The sequence below is a fragment of the Rattus norvegicus genome, chromosome 15 (assembly GCF_036323735.1).
Source record: "Rattus norvegicus strain BN/NHsdMcwi chromosome 15, GRCr8, whole genome shotgun sequence".
In the NCBI taxonomy this organism is placed as follows: Eukaryota; Metazoa; Chordata; class Mammalia; order Rodentia; family Muridae; genus Rattus; species Rattus norvegicus.
Window position 1 is genome coordinate 79,337,712 of NC_086033.1, and position 19,551 is coordinate 79,357,262.

Here is a 19,551-nt window from a genome sequence, read left to right on the forward strand (position 1 = left end):
TATCTAAACAGTTACATGACTCTTAAGGAAATAGAACCAGTTGTTGTGCCCGACCTTGGGGTGTTTCCTTTTCCTGTCACAGAGCCTTTCAGCCTGCTATGGCAAGAAGCTGTTTACACCCTTGGCAGCTGCTCTCAGCCCCTGATTTGGGGCTGGGAATTTCCACAACACAGATTTTTCCTATTTTCCTGGTTGGGGATTTGCCACCTGCTCTATTACTTTTCCACTGCTTTTGCCTCTTGTATATAAGGAGATCTCTGTAAAGCCCAAACTGCATTCTCTTAAGATGAATGACCCATGTATGTGTTTCTTCTTAAATCTTGCAGACCTATGCCAGGTTCTCAGTGTCGTAATGATACAGGCATCATCTACCAGTCATTAAAATTCTCCCAATCAAAAAAACAAACAAACAAACAAACAAACAAAAAAACTTCTAGGGACAGATGGTGTTTTTTGTGCAGAATTCTTTCAGAACTTCATGAAGACATAATAACAATACTCCTCAAACTATTGCACAAAATTGAAACAGAAGGACACTATATAATTCGTTTATGAAGCCACAATTACTCTGATTCCTAAACCATGCAAAGACCCAAGAAAGAAAGAGAGCTTCATACCAATTTTTCTTATGAATATCAAGGCAAAAAGACTCAATAAAATTGTTGAAAGCCAATTCCAGGAACATATCAAAACTATCATCTACCATGATCAAGTAGGATTCATCCCATGGACAGAGGGATGGTTCAATACATGAAAATCTATGAATTAAATATATTACATAACAAAACTCAAAGAAGAAATCCATATGACCATCTCATTAGATGCAGAAAAAGACTTTGACAAAATATAACACCATTTCATGTTAAAAGTCTTGGATAGATCAGGAATTCAATGTACATACCTAAACATAATAAAAGCAATACAGCAAACCTACAGCTAACACCAAATTAAACATAGAGAAACTTGAAGTAATCCCACTAAAATCAGGGACAAAACAAGGCTGCCCACTTTTGCTCTATTTATTCAATATAGTACTTGAAGTTCTAGCTAGAATAATTTACACAGCAGAAGGAGGTCAAATTGATATAAATTGAGAAGAAAGATGATAAAGTATTAATATATCAGGATGATATGATAGTATACATAATGAACCCCAAAAATCTACCAAGGAATTATTACAGGTAATTAACAACTTCAGCAAAATGCCTGAATATAAAAATTAACTCAAAAAAATCAGTAGCTATCCTCTACTCAAATGCTCAGCAGGCTAAGAAAGAAATTAAAGAAACAATACCTTTCACAATAGTCTCAAATAATATAAATTATTGTGGTGTAACACAAACCAAACAAGTGAAATATCTGTATGACAGGAGTTTCATGTCCCTGAAGAAAGAAATATAATAAGATCTTAGAAGATGAAAAGATGAAGCATGATCATGGATTAACATAGTAAAATTGGCAATCTTATCCAAAGCAGTATATAATTTCAAAGCAATCCCCAGCAAAATTCCAACACATTTTTATAGGTGTTGAAAGAGCAATTTTACACTTCATATGGAATAATAAATAACCCAGATTACTGAAAACAATTCTCAACCATAAAAGAACTTCTGGGGGAATCACCATCCCTGACCTCAAACTGTACTACAGAGCAATAGTGATAAAAAAAAACCTAGTCTCAGTACAGAGACAAGGGGGTTGGTGCTCAATGGAATAGAATCAAAGACTCCAAAATAAGTCATCATCCCTTTAGACACTTGATTTTTAACAAAAAATCCAAAACTACAGAGGTAAACAAAGAACTTTCAACTGAGGAATCTTGAATGCTAGAGAAGAACCTCAATAAATTGTCAACATCCTTAGTCATCAAGGAAATACAAGTCAAAAAGACCCTGAGATTCTACTTTACACCAGTCAGAAAGGTATAAAGACAAAAATTCAAGCAACTGCAGATGCTAGCAAGGATGTAGGGAAAAAGGAACATTCCTCTATCACTGGTGGGATTGCAAACTGTTACAACCACTCTGAATGTCAATCTGGAGATTCCTAAGAAAATTGGAAATAATTCTATCTAGAGACCCAGCTATACCACTCCAGGGCATATGTCCAAAAGTTGCTTGATCATATTACAATGACACATGCTCTACTATGTTCACAGCAGCCTTATTTATACTAGTCAGTAGCTGGAAACACTCCAGACGTCTTTCAACTGAAGAATGGATACAAAATATGTAGTTCAGTTACACAATGGAATACCAGCCAGCTATTATAAATAAGGGCATGACGAATTTTTTCAGGCAATGGATGGATCTTGAAAATACCATCCTGAGTGAGGTGACCTAGGCCCCCAGGAACCAATGGGGCTTACCTTAGGGAAAATTCCCAACAGTGGGGAGACAGAACCTGAAGAGACCATCTCCAGTAGATAGGCATGTCCCCTAATTTAAGAATGGGGTCAACTAACAATCTCAAAACTTTTGACCCAGAATTGTTCCTCTCTAAGGGTAATGTGGGGAAAACATGGAGCAGAGAATGAAGAAAGGCCATCCAGAGACTGCCCAAACTTGAGATCCATTCCATGCACATGCACCAAAAATCAACACTATTGCTGGTGCCATGCTATGCTTGCAGACAGTAGTCTGGCATGGCTGTTCTGAGAGGCTCTACCAGCATCTGACAGAGACAGATGCACGTACTTAGAAACAGCCGTTGGGCTGACCTCATGGACTCTTATGGAAGAATCATGGAAAAAAAAATGAAAGATTTGAAGTGGATTGCAACTCCAACAGTATCAACTAATAGGACCTCTCGGAGCTCCCAGGGACATTGACCCCTGCTACATATGCAGCAGACGACTGCTTTATCAGGCCTCAGTGGGAGGGGAAATATTTGATCCTGTGGAGGCTTGATGCCACAAAGAAAGGGATGATAAAGGGGTGATGAGGTAATGGGTGGGTGGGGAAGTGGGGGAGCACCCGCTTAGAGGCAAAGGGGAAGGGAGATGGGGTAGAGGGTTTGTAGAAGTAGGCGTAGGAAAGGGGATAATATTTGAAATGTAAATAAACTAATTGAACAAACAAAAATGAAATCTTAGCTCTGTCTTCTACACCATGTTGGCTTCTATGCTGCTGTGCTTCAGGCCATGGTAATAATTACTAAACTTCTGAAAAAGTAAGCCAGTCTGAATTAAATATTGTTCTTCTTGTGTTGTCATGCTCATGGTGTATCTTCACAGCAATATAACTCTAAGAAAAACACAACTTGAAGAATATTAAGGACACATAACTTGATTAGAGAAACCTTCAAATCACACTATATGGTTAAAGAATAGGTATGTAAGTGGAGTCTTGAATACTCAATGAAAATTCTAGAAAAGCTCAGGGAAGTTTCTACTAATGACTTCAAATTTCATTATAAGTTTCTCTCAGAAATACTACATAAGAAGATACTGTCTTCTGCAAGAACCTACCAAAAGCTGCAGTTGATGGTTTATAACACTAATAGTGCTAGGCATAGCTTTTAAGGACTCGCTTGAAACTTATTTCACTTTTATATTTTCCTAAAAATATACCTATAATTGCCTATGTCTTTAAAGACTTTTTTAATATATATTTATCTTTCAACTCTCCTATATATGTACTTACAAGTATCTGTGTGGGATAATAGCTCTTGTTCTACTTTCCTTCAATATATGCCTGTTATTGAGATAGGATAACCTTGAAATATTTGGTGAGAGGAATTTTAGCATATTCAAAAGCAGAACTAACCTTGAGGCCAAGTGGCAAGTGGGAGTTATGATCGTAGTGAGACATCCCATAGGGAAAGATCCTCAACTATGAATATACTCTGAAAAGTCCATTCATATTTAACCCATTATATATATATATATATATATATATATAATCTTTCTTGTGATCCACAGGGATTTTCAAATATGGCATTCATAATTACTTGATGTTTATTAATGAAAAATAATAGAATATATATTTCTATTATATATGTGCATTTGTATACAAGAGCCCACAATGACAGTGGTGGAATATGACAGTGGTGGAATAAACCTCCTACAGGTAAAATAATAGGTAGGTATGAACCGTTATATATTGTAGATTTGTACCAAACTCTGGCTCTGGTTGTTCACAAGAACCATAAGTACTTTTAGCTGAGCTGCCTGCTTAGCCCCTGAGTTATATATATACTATTATGCATTTTATTCTATTATACTAGTTATATATATATATATATATATATATATATATATATATATATATATATATACTACTTAATATGAAAATGTACCTTGCTACTAAAATTAAAATGAAGAATGAGATATGCAAATCCTATTGCTTTTAATACAACTTCTTCACATCAAGTACACAAAACCAGTTATTTTCCTGGCCTACTTTCATCCAATGAAGATAAATCACATTGTTAGTTTATATTTTGGCTTTCAATGCACTTTCAAATTATGTAAAACTATTTTCCTTCTTGCGATCCATGTTATACTTAGTGTTTTTGAAATATGGCATTCATAATTACTTAATGTTTATTAATGAAATATAGTAGAGTATACAGTGACTTTTCCTCAGTGATTTTAGTGCTGCCTCTAAATTCATAAGCCAAAGATTAAATTAGTATTGGAGAATCTGTTTCATACTGCTGCCTAATATTGTGTTTTCAGTTAAAATTTTCTACTGTTTTATATATGAAATACTTACCTGAGTCACACAATTGCAATAAACATAAAAAAACAAACTAAAAATGTTAAGGTTTAGTTTGTGAAACAGCAAAGTTCTTAACGAATTTTAGGCAATGTAGAAATACAAGCACTTAGTTCTACAGATTTTGTTTCTAAATAACCCAGATATCCCTTAATAAAGGAATGGATACAAAGAATGTGGAATACCTACACAATGGAGTAGTACTCAGCTATTAAAAATAATGATTCATGATGTTCAAAGGCAAATGGGTAGATATAGACAATACCTGAGTGAGGTAACTCAGTCATAAAAGAACACACATCATAATTATTCACTGATAAGTGGCTATTAGGGAAAGAGCTTGGCATACCGACAATACAACTCATGGACCAGATGAAGCTCAAAAGGAAGACGAAAGAGTGGATACTTCGGTCGGACTCAGAAGGGGGAACAACATTATCAAGGGAAGTAGAGGATGGGAGAGACTTGGGAGGAAGGGAGGAGAAGGAGGGGGAAAAGAGGGGCAGAATCATGTATGGGAGGAAATGGAGGAGATGTATAGAGGGTCAAGAAATTGAAAAGAGGTGCATAACAATGAAGGATGGGGTACAGGGTGTAGCCACCAGCAAATCCCAGATGCCAGGAAGCAAGAGTCTCTCAGGACCCCATAGAGATGACATTAGCTGAAATATCCCACAAGGGGGAGGGAGAAAAGAAAAAAAGTATAAATAAAAAATAAATATACTTTCTTTCAAAGCCTATAGATTGACTAATAATATGCTCCTGATTAGAGAGGGACAGGAGGCAAATTTGTGATGAGAAATTGTAACATCAGATGCAAACCACTAATTTTCAAGTGTTAGATCCAAAATAAGGAAGACTAGAAAGAACAAATGGGTAGTAATTTTTTCCTCTTAAATATTAACCATGAACCATTGAAGGATAATGTAGTTTCATAGTTCTGAAATTTTGGACATATTTATGTTTCAATAGACATGGGATTACACATAACTCATTCACCATCTAAAAGATAAATTTCAGGGAGGCATCAGCACATACAGTATCATACCTAGAACACTTTCATTGTTTTTGTATGCTTTCATAAATAATATACTCTTTAAGACTGTATAAGTATTGTTAATTTATCAAACAGACCAGGGACAGTACAAGCAGCTGCAAAGGAAACATTTTTTATTACTGAATTAATAATTCCCCACCAGACCAGAAGGGACCATTATCTCTCTTGATAAGGTAGCATATTGTTATTTGGCTAAGCTAAGCTGGGTGCTCTAAATTGTAATGAAACGGACAATCAAAGGACAGCAGTTGGACGTTGGTATTTCACTTGACAAAGTACTTGTTTACCCTGATTTTGAATGGCTTATATCATTTCGAAAATACTGCTGTGTCCTGTCATGGAATATTTCCAAAGACTTCAATAACAGAATAACAAACCATGCTTCTGCTTTTATCTATGAGTTTTATCCAACTTTCAGTCTGCTTACAAAGTTAAATTATAAATGTCAGAAGACACTGAAATTCTAAGATTAGTGATCAAAATATTTCCAAATACCAATAACATTAGTGACTTAAAAATGATTTTACTGATGACCTTTGAAATAAAAAGGATCAAAAAATTTTACTTTTTGCTTACTGAGTAATTTTATTTTGAGTTTCTAGTGACAGATTTTATAACATCTTATTTATTTATTTCAATAATCACAATCAACATTACTTATATAAAATATATTACTATAGCGTACTCTTTATTGTGTGAATGAGTATGACATGAGAATAACTATATATAGCAAGTGAACTACAATAAATACTGAGTTTTGTATGAATTTATACTTTCTTTACTGGAAGTGATTTGAAAAAAGATTCAACAACATCAAAGAGTCACATTTAAAGTCTACAACTTAAGGCTGTAGAGATGACTAAATGGATATGAACATTATTGTGCTTTATTTTAGTAGAATAATATTAGTTTTATGTCCATTGTTTCTGTGTGAAGGTGTCAGATCTCTGGAACTACAGTTAACACAGGTGTGAGCTGGCAGGGCAGAGAATTAAACCATGATCCTCTGGGAGAGCAGCTGGTGCCCTTGAATCTACAGCCAGCACTGCTATTTTTGAAGGTGACCTGTAGAGGCTTGTGCTAATTATGCTACCCAAAAACCTGTTTGCAGTATCCTGCACATGGAGTGAAAGGAAGGCTGCCCACAGTTAGTTTTTTACTGGTAAATAAAGTCAAAACTGAGCAAGGAGACAGAGGTAGGACTTTTCATTTTACTACAAAGGGACTGAGGAATGAGGAAGAGGGAATTCCAACATGATGAGGGCATTGAAGAAGGCCGACTCCCAAAAGGTGTAGGAAAATGAGACAGCCTACATGTAGGTGCACAGAAAAAGTGGCCCCAGGAGGGCAGACCAGCAGGATACCGGGCAGTAATGATAAAACAAAGATCTAGTAATTATCCTGTATATCAAGGGGAGTGTGTGTTAGCCACCTGGAATTAAGAAGTGACCCAGCCATTGAGTTGTTTAAGGTATTTAAAATATAAGGCTGTGTATGTGTCTTTCTCAATATCCAGAACATTGAGGCAGTAGCAAGAGTCGAGCACATGTACCCACTGGAAAGTATAGAGCATATTAACATAATACTTTATAGAACATATTACCATAATACCACAACACTGACCAAGGTTCAGTTTCCAGCGGCCTTATAAAAGCTCACAACCATCTCTAATCACAGTTCAAGGCTGTCTTGTGCCATTTTAACCTTTGCTAACACTACATAAGCAAAAGGTACACATACATACACACATGCAGACCATACAACAATATAAATAAGATAAAATTATTAAATATTTTAAAAGTTTAAAACATAAAAATAAGGTATACAATTAAGAGGACTTTTACAGTCTTTATAATTCTAATGAAAGCATCGCTATGGAATGAAAACTGTTGCAAACCAACCAAAATTTTGAAATTTTTCTAGGATATTTGTTGATTGCTATGCATGCCACTTATACGCTTGAAATATGAAAACATTTCAGAGCCTGCCCCACATGTGGCCCATATGTTTACAGCCATCAGAACTAGATTGATGAAGCTAAGAAGTGCATGCTGACAGGTACAGGATATAGATTTCTTCTGAGAGACACAGCCAGAGCATGTCAAATACAGAGATGAATGCCAGCAACAAACCACTGAACTGAGAACAGGCACCCCAGTTGAAGAAATCAGAGAAAGGACTGAAAGAGCTGAAGGGGCTTGAGACCCCATATGAACAACAATGTCAACCAACCAGTGCTTCCAGGGACTAAACCACTACCCAAAGACTATACATCAACTGACCCATGGCTCCAACTGCATATGTAGCAGAGGATGGCCTTGTTAGGCGCCAATGGAAGGAGAAGCCCTTGGTCCTGCCACGGTTGGATCCCCAGTGTAAGGGAATGTTGTGGCGGGGGGCAGGAAGAGGGAGGTGGATGGGGAGAGGAACACTCTTATAGAAGAAGGAGAGGTGGAGGGGATAGAGGGTTATGGACAGGAAACCGGGAAATGGAATAACATTTGAAATGTAAATAAAGAAATATCCAATAAAAATAAATAAAAGCAATTAGATAAAAAAATAAAATACATACCGTGTTGTGTATTTTTAAATATTTGCCTTGAAAAAAAGTTACAAATGTGCAGAGCTCTCAGACAGGTATAAGAACTGGTGAGGTGGGCATGCTAAAACCCTGGTATCTCAGTGATTGAGTAGAGCTGACTTCTTACCTGCTCTGGAACGTTAACCCTGACGTCCAACTAAGAAGACCTCAGGCAGTCAGTCACATAACACAGCTCTTAGAAGGCCTCTCCCATGCTAACAGAGCATCTCTGTACCCTCAGCCATCAGCTAATGACCTTCGCTCCTAGATATTCTTGTATCCTTCCACAAAATCATTATAATCGCTGGCTCACCCAGAATAAAGCATATGCATTCATATCCAGAACCAATAAAGAAACATGAACAAGCTAAGATCACCTCAGAGAGCTGCTTCATTAGAGATGGCCAATGGGAAGGCCTTTGCATAGATAAGACTAAAGAAAAGGCTTTCTCTCTTCTCCTGCATCTAAGGCACTCAGAGTTAGCTCCCAATTGGATTGGATCCTGTTCATCTGGGACCCTACTCTCCCCTTCAGTCTAGCATGCAATGGAATTCTCAGGGATATGGGGATGCCCTGCCCCCTGCTTCCTGACTTCCTCTCCAGGCAGTAAATTGGAGAGGCCACGTACCCCAAAGGCAGCCTTCGTTGATCTCAGACAAAACTTTCCTCTTTCTGGTCTGGTGAACAGCAATGATCTCATACCGTCAAAGGGGCTTCATACTCTGCCATCTCTCTGAGCTGGTATATTGGCATTATCCAGACATGGCTGGCTAAGAGAGGCTGAATCTGGGACTCACACCAATGGCACAAATAAATACTGTACACTACCCATTACAGCTGCAAGATTAATATCCACAAATCGTACATACTAGAGCTGCCCCATACAATCCTGTAGGATAGACTTTTTGAAAGAAAACATTGGTTTATCAACATGTAGAATGCTAGTCAACATCCATTCGTCAATTTGTCAATAAAAATAATAATGTCATAAAATTAACATACGACCAATATTATTATTTACCTTGAGATCATAAAAATATGATGTCATAACAAGATTCAAAAATGAAAATATACTAATCATAAAAAACATTTTAATTATAAAATGATTACTGAAAGCCATTGTAATAGCTACTGTCTCACTTGATATTATAGCGCAACACTCCATTATTTAAATATTAAATCTCCTCACCATGGTGTAGCTGTGTGCCACCTTCATTAATTCAATACATCCTTGAGCGTCTGCAAATGCCCGGATTCCTAAGCAGTTGGATGGATGAAGAAGTTTCATGAGGAAGTGACAACACACTTCGACCACTTGAGGGAGCTGGAGAAGGCACGCGGCTGCAAGAAGGTTTTCAATAGTGTCCTCTTTTAATTCCAAGCAACCTAAAGTAAAACAGAAAAAACAAACAAACAAACAAACAAAAAAAACAGAAACAAGAACAAAAGCATATGAGACTTGTGCTTTAGCATTTTTCACATGACTAATGTTGTAACTAGATCTTTCCTCACTTAAGTTGGGATGTTTGACCGTCCTAATAACGTGTCTGTCTTATGCAGGCGACATAGCTACTCTTAATAGCTACGACAGTACATGAAGAACTAACATTCTCTAAGAGGTATTTTCAATCACTCTTTCCTAAGGATTGACAATATTTCACCTGATAGATGGAAGATATTTCAAGTCCATGTCATGGGACTGTCAGCTAAAGGGAAGGTTAGATATTAAAAGAAGTAACACACTTAAACCTCCCGCCATGCATGCATGCCCTCACCTCCTAGCTGTTACAAGTGACAAGTAAACCCAACAGGATGGAGAGGGCAAAACACAGGACAGACGTCTACTGTTACTCAGAACTTGGACAGCGTGGTGCACACTAGATCACTATCTTAAAATGTTATTAAATAGAAGACATAATAAAATAAATATTTGAATATGCCTAATAACAATTCATTATATATATGTGTGTGTGCTTATAAAAGTAATTTTAAGGTTAAAAAAAAGTAATTTTAAATAGAGAAAATATTAAAAACATCTTGAAATCTATAATAATGCACTAAAAATTGAGTCTTCTGTTCTAATAATTGAGTCTAATTCAAACTTTGTAGTTACATGCAATTCTAAAAAATACTGTCATTATATAATATCTTTGGGGAAATATTTTCTAAATTATTTAATAAAATCATCAAAAAACTGGAAATATATCTTCTAAACAAAGATGTGAAAGTCAGATAAATGTTAAGGTATGTACTTAATGGTATAACTCTCTCTGATTTGAAATAGCAAAGAGATAAATATCTTAAATTGCATATTCTCTCAGAAGAATTCTCCCAGGCTTTGCTCGCTATTTGTGGGAAGATGTGCTTTCCAGAACTATCTGGCTGCAGTCTGAGAACTTTTGCTCAGAAGAATAGAAACTACTGAACTTTCACACTTAGGCAGAATATATGTTTCCTTCTCTGAGACTGGAACATTTGTACATTAGAGGTTGCCTAGGTGACCAGCCTCTAATATAAAATTTCTAGTTATTGAGTCAGTAATGAGCCTCCTTGTCTAGTGCAACTTTACATATTTTTATGTAAATGACTACATGAGTAGACTGAGTCCCTCATTCTTGCACTGAATTAGAGGTTCAGGAAGTGTGGACCTCCTGTTCTCTGAATTTATCTGATGGGTCTTTCTCCCTTTCTCGGTGTGATTCACATTCTTGTTGCCATAATAAATTATGGGCTTTGATGGGAATAACAATAAGCAAGATGTTAAGTCATTTCATGACTCACTCACTGTATTCAGATGTAAGTTTTGAAAATTTTCACCTATAATACTCTGACCATAAAAGTTGGAGTTTTGAGCTTAAATGACACATTTGTTAGTGTTTTATTCATCACAAATTTTAATCAATTTTAATTATATTCAACATTCTAGAAACATTTTAATGGAAATGCAAAATGTGATTCTATTATTGTAATGAGTATGCAATAAACCCAGACAATCCAAAATTTTAAAAAAATCAAACTAACAAAAAACACTTATAGATTTAGTATAAAGCAAGTATAATTAAACTGAATATGATTGCTTCTAACAAAAAGAAGCATATCAATGGAAAAAATAAAATATCACTAAATAATAACATTCAAAATCATATAAAATTACATGAAAAGCAATGGAGAAAAGTGAGTTGAAAGGAAGATAATCACTGAATAAATAACCATGAACAAACCATGTAATGCATTTTATAAACCTCATAGTATATAAAATTTACTCAAGAAATATTATAAGCATAAAAGTTAAATCCTAATGATAAATATTCTTTAAAAATAAGAGAAAATATTTGTGACCTTTAGTCAATGAAATATTTTAGATAAATATCAAAGTATAATACTATAAGAACAGAAGAAATTTGACTACATGAAATTCATTTCAAAAGACACTACCTTAGCCTTGAATTAGGAAGGTACCTACAAATCATATACCTAGTAAATGATTGTCCAGATTGTACCAAATCTCAAAAATCCAACAATCAGAATAAAATCATACAAAGGCTTCGATGTTTAACCTTTTTACAAGTGAACTCTAAGTAAAATGACCTGTGTTCTGATCATGGATTACAATGTTTTGTTTTATTTAATTTGGGGACTGCAGCGTTTTCTCCTGTTGTAGAATAGTTTCCTCTGAGATTGAAACATTGCATCCAGAAAGGAAGATGCTTAAGCAGGAAGATAAACAACTCAAAGGAGCTTGAGGAAGTTCCTGAAACTGACCAATTCACTAGCCCAGTACAAACAGGAAAAGCTCTCACACAGAGCAGCTGAGCTGGAAGGAAGACTCTTAAGAGGAAGGCTGAGAATCAGCCAGTTCCCTGAAAGACCTTGAGTGCTGCTTCTTTCTCTTGCTGTCTTTGATAACCTGCCCAGCATGTGAGCCTCCCAAGAACGTATTTCACTAACCATCCACTCCTTCAGCTTGCCCTGTAGATGGCTCTGCAGCCTCTCACTTGCCCACCTGAATCGTTGTGAATGGAAAACACCAGACAATCGTAATATTTTTTTTTCTGTAAAAGCAGTTTGCATTCTTTTTTTTTTTATTAACTTGAGTATTTCTTATATACATTTCAAGTGTTATTCCCTTTCCCGGTTTCCAGGCAAACATCCCCCTCCCCCCTCCCCTTCCTTATGAGTGTTCCCCTCCCAACCCTCCCCCCATTGCCGCACTCCCCCCATAGTCTAGTTCACTGGGGGTTCAGTCTTAGCAGGACCCAGGGCTTCCCCTTCCACTGGTGCTCTTACTAGGATATTCATTGCTACCTATGGGGTCAGAGTCCAGGGTCAGTCCATGTATAGTCTTTAGGTAGTGGCTTAGTTCCTGGAAGCTCTGGTTGCTTGACATTGTTGTACTTTTGGGGGCTCGAGCCCCTTCAAGCTCTTCCAGTTCTTTCTCTGATTCCTTCAACTGGGGTCCTAATCTCAGTTCAGTGGTTTGCTGCTGGCATTCGCCTCTGTATTTGCTGTATTCTGGCTGTGTCTCTCAGGAGCGATCTACATCCGGCTCCTGTCGGTCTGCACTTCTTTGCTTCATCCATCTTATCTAATTGGGTGGCTGTATATGTATGGGCCACATGTGGGGCAGGCTCTGAATGGGTGTTCCTTCAGTCTCTGTTTTAATCTTTGCCTCTCTCTTCCCTGCCAAGGGTATTCTTGTTCCACTTTTAAAGAAGGAGTGAAGTAATCACATTTTGATCATCCGTCTTGAGTTTCATTTGTTCTAGGGATCTAGGGTAATTCAAGCATTTGGGCTAATAGCCACTTATCAATGAGTGCATACCATGTATGTCTTTCTGTGATTGGGTTAGCTCACTCAGGATGATATTTTCCAGTTCCAACCATTTGCCTACGAATTTCATAAACTCGTTGTTTTTGATAGCTGAGTAATATTCCATTGTGTAGATGTACCACATTTTCTGTATCCATTCCTCTGTTGAAGGGCATCTGGGTTCTTTCCATTTTCTGGCTATTATAAATAAGGCTGCGATGAACATAGTGGAGCACGTGTCTCTTTTATATGTTGGGGCATCTTTTGAGTATATGCCCAAGAGAGGTATAGCTGGATCCTCAGGCAGTTCAATGTCCAATTTTCTGAGGAACCTCCAGACTGATTTCCAGAATGGTTTTACCAGTCTGCAACCCCACCAACAATGGAGGAGTGTTCCTCTTTCTCCACATCCTCGCCAGCATCTGCTGTCACCTGAGTTTTTGATCTTAGCCATTCTCACTGGTGTGAGGTGAAATCTCAGGGTTGTTTTGATTTGCATTTCCCTTATGACTAAAGATGTTGAACTTTTCTTTAGGTGTTTCTCAGCCATTCGGCATTCCTCAGCTGTGAATTCTTTGTTTAGCTCTGAACCCCATTTTTAATAGGGTTATTTGTTTCCCTGCGGTCTAACTTCTTGAGTTCTTTGTATATTTTGGATATAAGGCCTCTATCTGTTGTAGGATTGGAAAAGATCTTTTCCCAATCTGTTGGTTGCCGTTTTGTCCTAACCACAGTGTCCTTTGCCTTACAGAAGCTTTGCAGTTTTATGAGATCCCATTTGTCAATTCTTGATCTTAGAGCATAAGCCATTGGTGTTTTGTTCAGGAAATTTTTTCCAGTGCCCATGTGTTCCAGATGCTTCCCTAGTTTTTCTTCTATTAGTTTGAGTGTGTCTGGTTTGATGTGGAGGTCCTTGATCCACTTGGACTTAAGCTTTGTACAGGGTGATAAGGATGGATTGATCTGCATTCTTCTACATGTTGCCCTCCAGTTGAACCAGCACCATTTGCTGAAAATGCTATCTTTTTTCCAGTGGATGGTTTTGGCTCCTTTGTCAAAAATCAAGTGACCATAGGTGTGTGGGTTCATTTCTGGGTCTTCAATTCTATTCCATTGGTCTATCTGTCTGTCTCTGTACCAATACCATGCAGTTTTTATCACTATTGCTCTGTAATACTGCTTGAGTTCAGGGATAAAATCTATATTCAACAAAACTTGAAAATCTTCAGGAAATGGACAATTTCCTAGACAGATACCAGGTATCGAAGTTAAATCAGGAACAGATAAACCAGTTAAACAACCCCATAACTCCTAAGGAAATAGAAGCAGTCATTAAAGGTCTCCCAACCAAAAAGAGCCCAGGTCCAGACGGGTTTAGTGCAGAATTCTATCAAACCTTCATAGAAGACCTCATACCAATATTATCCAAACTATTCCACAAAATTGAAACAGATGGAGCCCTACCGAATTCCTTCTACGAAGCCACAATTACTCTTATACCTAAACCACACAAAGACACAACAAAGAAAGAGAACTTCAGACCAATTTCCCTTATGAATATCGAAGCAAAAATACTCAATAAAATTCTGGCAAACCGAATTCAAGAGCACATCAAAACAATCATCCACTATGATCAAGTAGGCTTCATCCCAGGCATGCAGGGATGGTTTAATATACGGAAAACCATCAACGTGATCCATTATATAAACAAACTGAAAGAACAGAACCACATGATCATTTCATTAGATGCTGAGAAAGCATTTGACAAAATTCAACACCCCTTCATGATAAAAGTCCTGGAAAGAATTGGAACTCAAGGCCCATACCTAAACATAGTAAAAGCCATATACAGCAAACCAGTTGCTAACATTAAACTAAATGGAGAGAAACTTGAAGCAATCCCACTAAAATCAGGGACTAGACAAGGCTGCCCACTCTCTCCCTACTTATTCAATATAGTTCTTGAAGTTCTAGCCAGAGCAATCAGACAACAAATGGAGATCAAGGGGATACAGATCGGAAAAGAAGAGGTCAAAATATCACTATTTGCAGATGACATGATAGTATATTTAAGTGATCCCAAAAGTTCCACCAGAGAACTACTAAAGCTGATAAACAACTTCAGCAAAGTGGCTGGGTATAAAATTAACTCAAATAAATCAGTTGCCTTCCTCTATACAAAAGAGAAACAAGCCGAGAAAGAAATTAGGGAAACGACATCCTTCATAATAGACCCAAATACTATAAAGTAACTCGGTGTGACTTTAACCAAGCAAGTAAAAGATCTGTACAATAAGAACTTCAAGACACTGAGGAAAGAAATTGAAGAAGACCTCAGAAGATGGAAAGATCTCCCATGCTCATGGATTGGCAGGATTAATATAGTAAAAATGGCCATTTTACCAAAAGCAATCTACAGATTCAATGCAATCCCCATCAAAATACCAATCCAATTCTTCAAAGAGTTAGACAGAACAATTTGCAAATTCATCTGGAATAACAAAAAACCCAGGATAGTTAAAGCTATCCTCAACAATAAAAGGACTTCAGGGGGAATCGTAATATTTACAATCACCCAGATGATGCAACTGTGGGGCACATAATCTACCCTCATAAACTAGTCACTTATTTTATGTTGGAACTCTTCAGGCAGTTGAGGCCTCTCCCATATCTAACATCTTCGTGGCCTAAATTCTGCACATCCTCTCTCTTTACTGTCTTGCGGGAAAAAGTCATTTCTCTTCTCTTGTGTTCTCCTCTTGGTCCTGGGCCATTGGACTGGAAAGGATCGGAAATGCTCTTGGACCCAGAAAAACTGCCTCCTGATCATCACTCAGCATTTGGCTTCTTGTAGTCTTTATTAGCCAATCAAGTAATTAGGGGAAATCCCCCTACACATAGTTAGCACAGAAGCTGCTGCTGGGTTTCTGAAACTCCACAAATACTTTGAGAAATGGTTTCGCACTTTGACTTCTTCTAACACTTAACTGTTCTACCATGATTCAGCTGAGGCTAAATAAAAGAATACATTACGCTATCATATGTGTATTGACACATTGACAAGTCCTAGAAGGAGTGGAACTGTATCCAAGAAAACACATCACAGTAATAAGGAAGATGTTATTAAAATATGCAGAAACATGATTATCTAAGAAATGGTGGCGAGTAGAAAGAAATTTTTCTGAAAATTAATACAAATTTTCCAAGTCACTAAAACTCTTTACAAGTTCTGAAAAATAGTGTTCTTATGCATTCAGGCAAAAAGGGAGATATATACACATGTATACACGTTCAGTTTGGGGTGGAAGCAGAGAAAATTTATGTCAGATACAGAATCCTAAAAATGAAGGTTTATTTTGTAAGCACCCAGGGAGGTGACCAGTTCCAGATCTGAACTGTGTTCCTAAAGGGATATTGTGCCACATTTTGAAAGGATTGGGGAGCTGCAGTGTCAGCCAATTGTATTTTGTATTATTTTGTATTTAAGCATTATGCGTTAAGCAGGTGAGTACCCTTTGAAGACTGGACCATATCAAGTGCACCTGCCTTCAGTCCTTAACTCATTCTCCTAGGCATTAGGTCAAGAGCTCAGAGTGACGAGGGGACAAAGGAGCAGGTCAGCCTCTTGTAGTTAATCAGAGCATAACAAGTCATTGAATATATATAATTACATCTTAGGCACCTTGGTTTAGATAACAGTGATTAGTCTTTACTGGTTAAAAGGCAATTAAAGAAAACACTTTGGAGAAGTGGGACAGGTGTTTGTTTCTAGGCCCGGGAACGTGAACTTGTTTGATGCTGCCAGTCAGACAAGATAATATCCTTGAGATGTCTGGACTCCAGACAACTGTTTACAACAGAAATTGTTCAGCTATTGGGAAGTCGCCAGGTTCCCTAGGGTCTGGGACCTTAAATTTCATCTCTACCTATGATTAAATGAAGTTGGAAAATGAAATGGCACTACTTAGAACAAGTTTATTTTGCTTTTTTTCCAAATGTAAACATTTATTTAGAAATATATGTAGTATATATAAATAGGTGTGTAACAAAAATAATGAAGAAGTCATGAAATTTGAAGTAGAGAAAGTAGGGGTTTATGAAGGAAAATGGATTTGAAAAGTGTATTATAATCTCAAATAGAAAAAGAGGAGCAGGGCAGAAAGAAGAAGAAAGAAGAAGAGGAAGTGGAGGAGAAAGAGGAAGAGGAGGAGGAGGAGGAAGAGGAAGAGGAGGAGGAGGAGGAGGAGGAGGAGAAGGTCAAAGAAAAAAAATCCAAAGAAAGATTTTGCAACAAAAGAATGAGATCTTTTTCCCTTTTTTTTTTAAATTTTTTATTAGATGTACTTCTTTACTTACATTTCAAACGTTATTCCCCTTCCCGGTTTCCTGTCCATAAGCCCCCATCCCTTCCCCTCCCCCTCCCCCATACGGGTATTCTCCCTATACATCTCCCTTATTCCCCCCCCCCCAAGATTCCAAAGGACATAAGAAAATTTTGTTGTAGTCATTGCTTTGAGAATTATTACGGTTTTGTGGATGCATACAAATGTCAAATCGAGCAAAATTTTATTTACTATTATATTAATTGTTTAATTAATTTTTGTGACAGGGTTTTACTTAGACTTTCCAAACATTACCTTCCTATCTATCCAAGGCTACTCTCAAATCACTTATTTCCTCTTCCATATTGAGAAGTGGTAAGAATATAGAAGTTCGGTTCAGTTTATACAATTTACTTACTAATAAATACTTAAAGTAGATATAATATAAAAACTCAACAATTGTACAGCTTACATTATTCCTGGTAATATTTTATACATAAATACATTTTATCTTATTAAAAACTGGTTAAAATATCTATGACTTATACAATTATTATATGAGGTAAATGTATTCAAATAATATGTTTTTAATGTTTTTGAGCATGTCGTGTATTATGATATTTTTCTATAGTCCTATGTTGAATAATCATAGGGTAAATTATTGTTAATTTTAGTGATTAAATTAAACTATGATCATTACCTGTCTCAAAGAGTTAAAGTGCTTTATTCTTTTCAACCTAGAATATATCCAGTGGTAGAGAACATTTTTAAAAGCCAGAGGCACAAATGGAATAACAGTAAGTGTTCAGCTTGAATGCTCACAAATTGAGCTAGCTCATGCATGATATATTTCTTTATATATCTATAACTTGACCATTTATTTAACATACTTAGATGCTAAAAAGGCAAAAGTATTTTACTTTAAAGTGTCTAAAATATGTGAATACGGATAATGTGGAGAAAATGTAATTTTATGCTGTTATTTAAAGTTTACCTTGGAGGCATAGTATTTCTGAGTAGGTTTTGTAAAAGGCAAATTCTATAAGTCGGAACACTTGGCTTCTATTATAGTTTGAATTGTAAATGTCCCCCACAGGGTTAGGCCTAGATCCTTCGTTTCCAGCATGCAGCATTACTTTGAAAGCTGTGAGAACTTTAGAAGGTGATCTCGCTTGCAGAGGTAAGTCACTATTGTGATGTATTGCTGGCATTATTTCCCCTTTTTCTAGTTTCTCAGCTTCCTGCTATAGCCTAATGAAGGAAACTTAGAAGTATGCTTCCAGCACCATAAACTCTGTATTTTAAAATATCTTTATTGTTGTTGTTGTTGTTGTTGTTGTTGTTGTTATATTTACAATCCAGCCGCTGCCTTCCCTTCCCATTCCCTGCTCTCACAGTTATTCATCCCATTCCTCCTCCACCCTGTCTCCAAGAGGATGATGTCCCACCACCAACCTTCCTCCCTCACTGAAGCCTCAAGTCTTGAGAGAATTAAGCAAATATTCTCAAACTGAGGTCAGACCACGCAGTTGTCTGTTACACATGAATGGGGGTGGGGGGCTCAGGCTAGCTTTTGTATGCTGTCTGGCTGGTGTCTTGGTGTCTGAGAGATTTCAGAGGTCCAGATTAGTTACGATTGCTTGTCTTCCTATGGGGTTGTCCTCTTCCACTTCGTCCATCCTTCCCCTAATTTAACCATAGGGATCTTTACTTCAGTCCATCGGTTGGGTGTGAGTGTCTGGGTCTGTGTCAGTCAGCTGCTGGTAGGACCTCTCAGAGGACCGCCATGCTAGTCTCCTGTCTGTAAGCACATCCCAGCAACAGTAATAGTGACAGGCCTTGGTGTCACCCAATGAGATGGATCCCCAGTTGGGCCAGTCACCGGACCACATTTCCCTCAGTCTCTTCTCCATTTTTGTCCCTGCAGTTCTTTTAGACAGGAACACTTCTTACAATTTTGACTATGAATTGGTAACCTCTTCCCTTCACATGAGGCTCTCTTGATCTACTGGAGGTAGAATTTTCAAATTCCCTCTCCCAATTGTTGGGCATTTTCTCT

General features: G+C 37.1%; 1 protein-coding gene across 1 annotated transcript in view; it reads right to left on the reverse strand.

Moving 5' to 3' along the window:
* Klhl1 (kelch-like family member 1) overlaps positions 1 to 19,551 on the reverse strand; it is a 444,521-nt gene that overhangs the window by 231,548 nt on the left and 193,422 nt on the right. Inside the window, exon 4 of the mRNA NM_001394673.2 lies at positions 9,550 to 9,746. Coding sequence (NP_001381602.1) covers positions 9,550 to 9,746 — 197 coding nt within the window. The remainder of the gene's footprint in view (positions 1 to 9,549; positions 9,747 to 19,551) is intronic.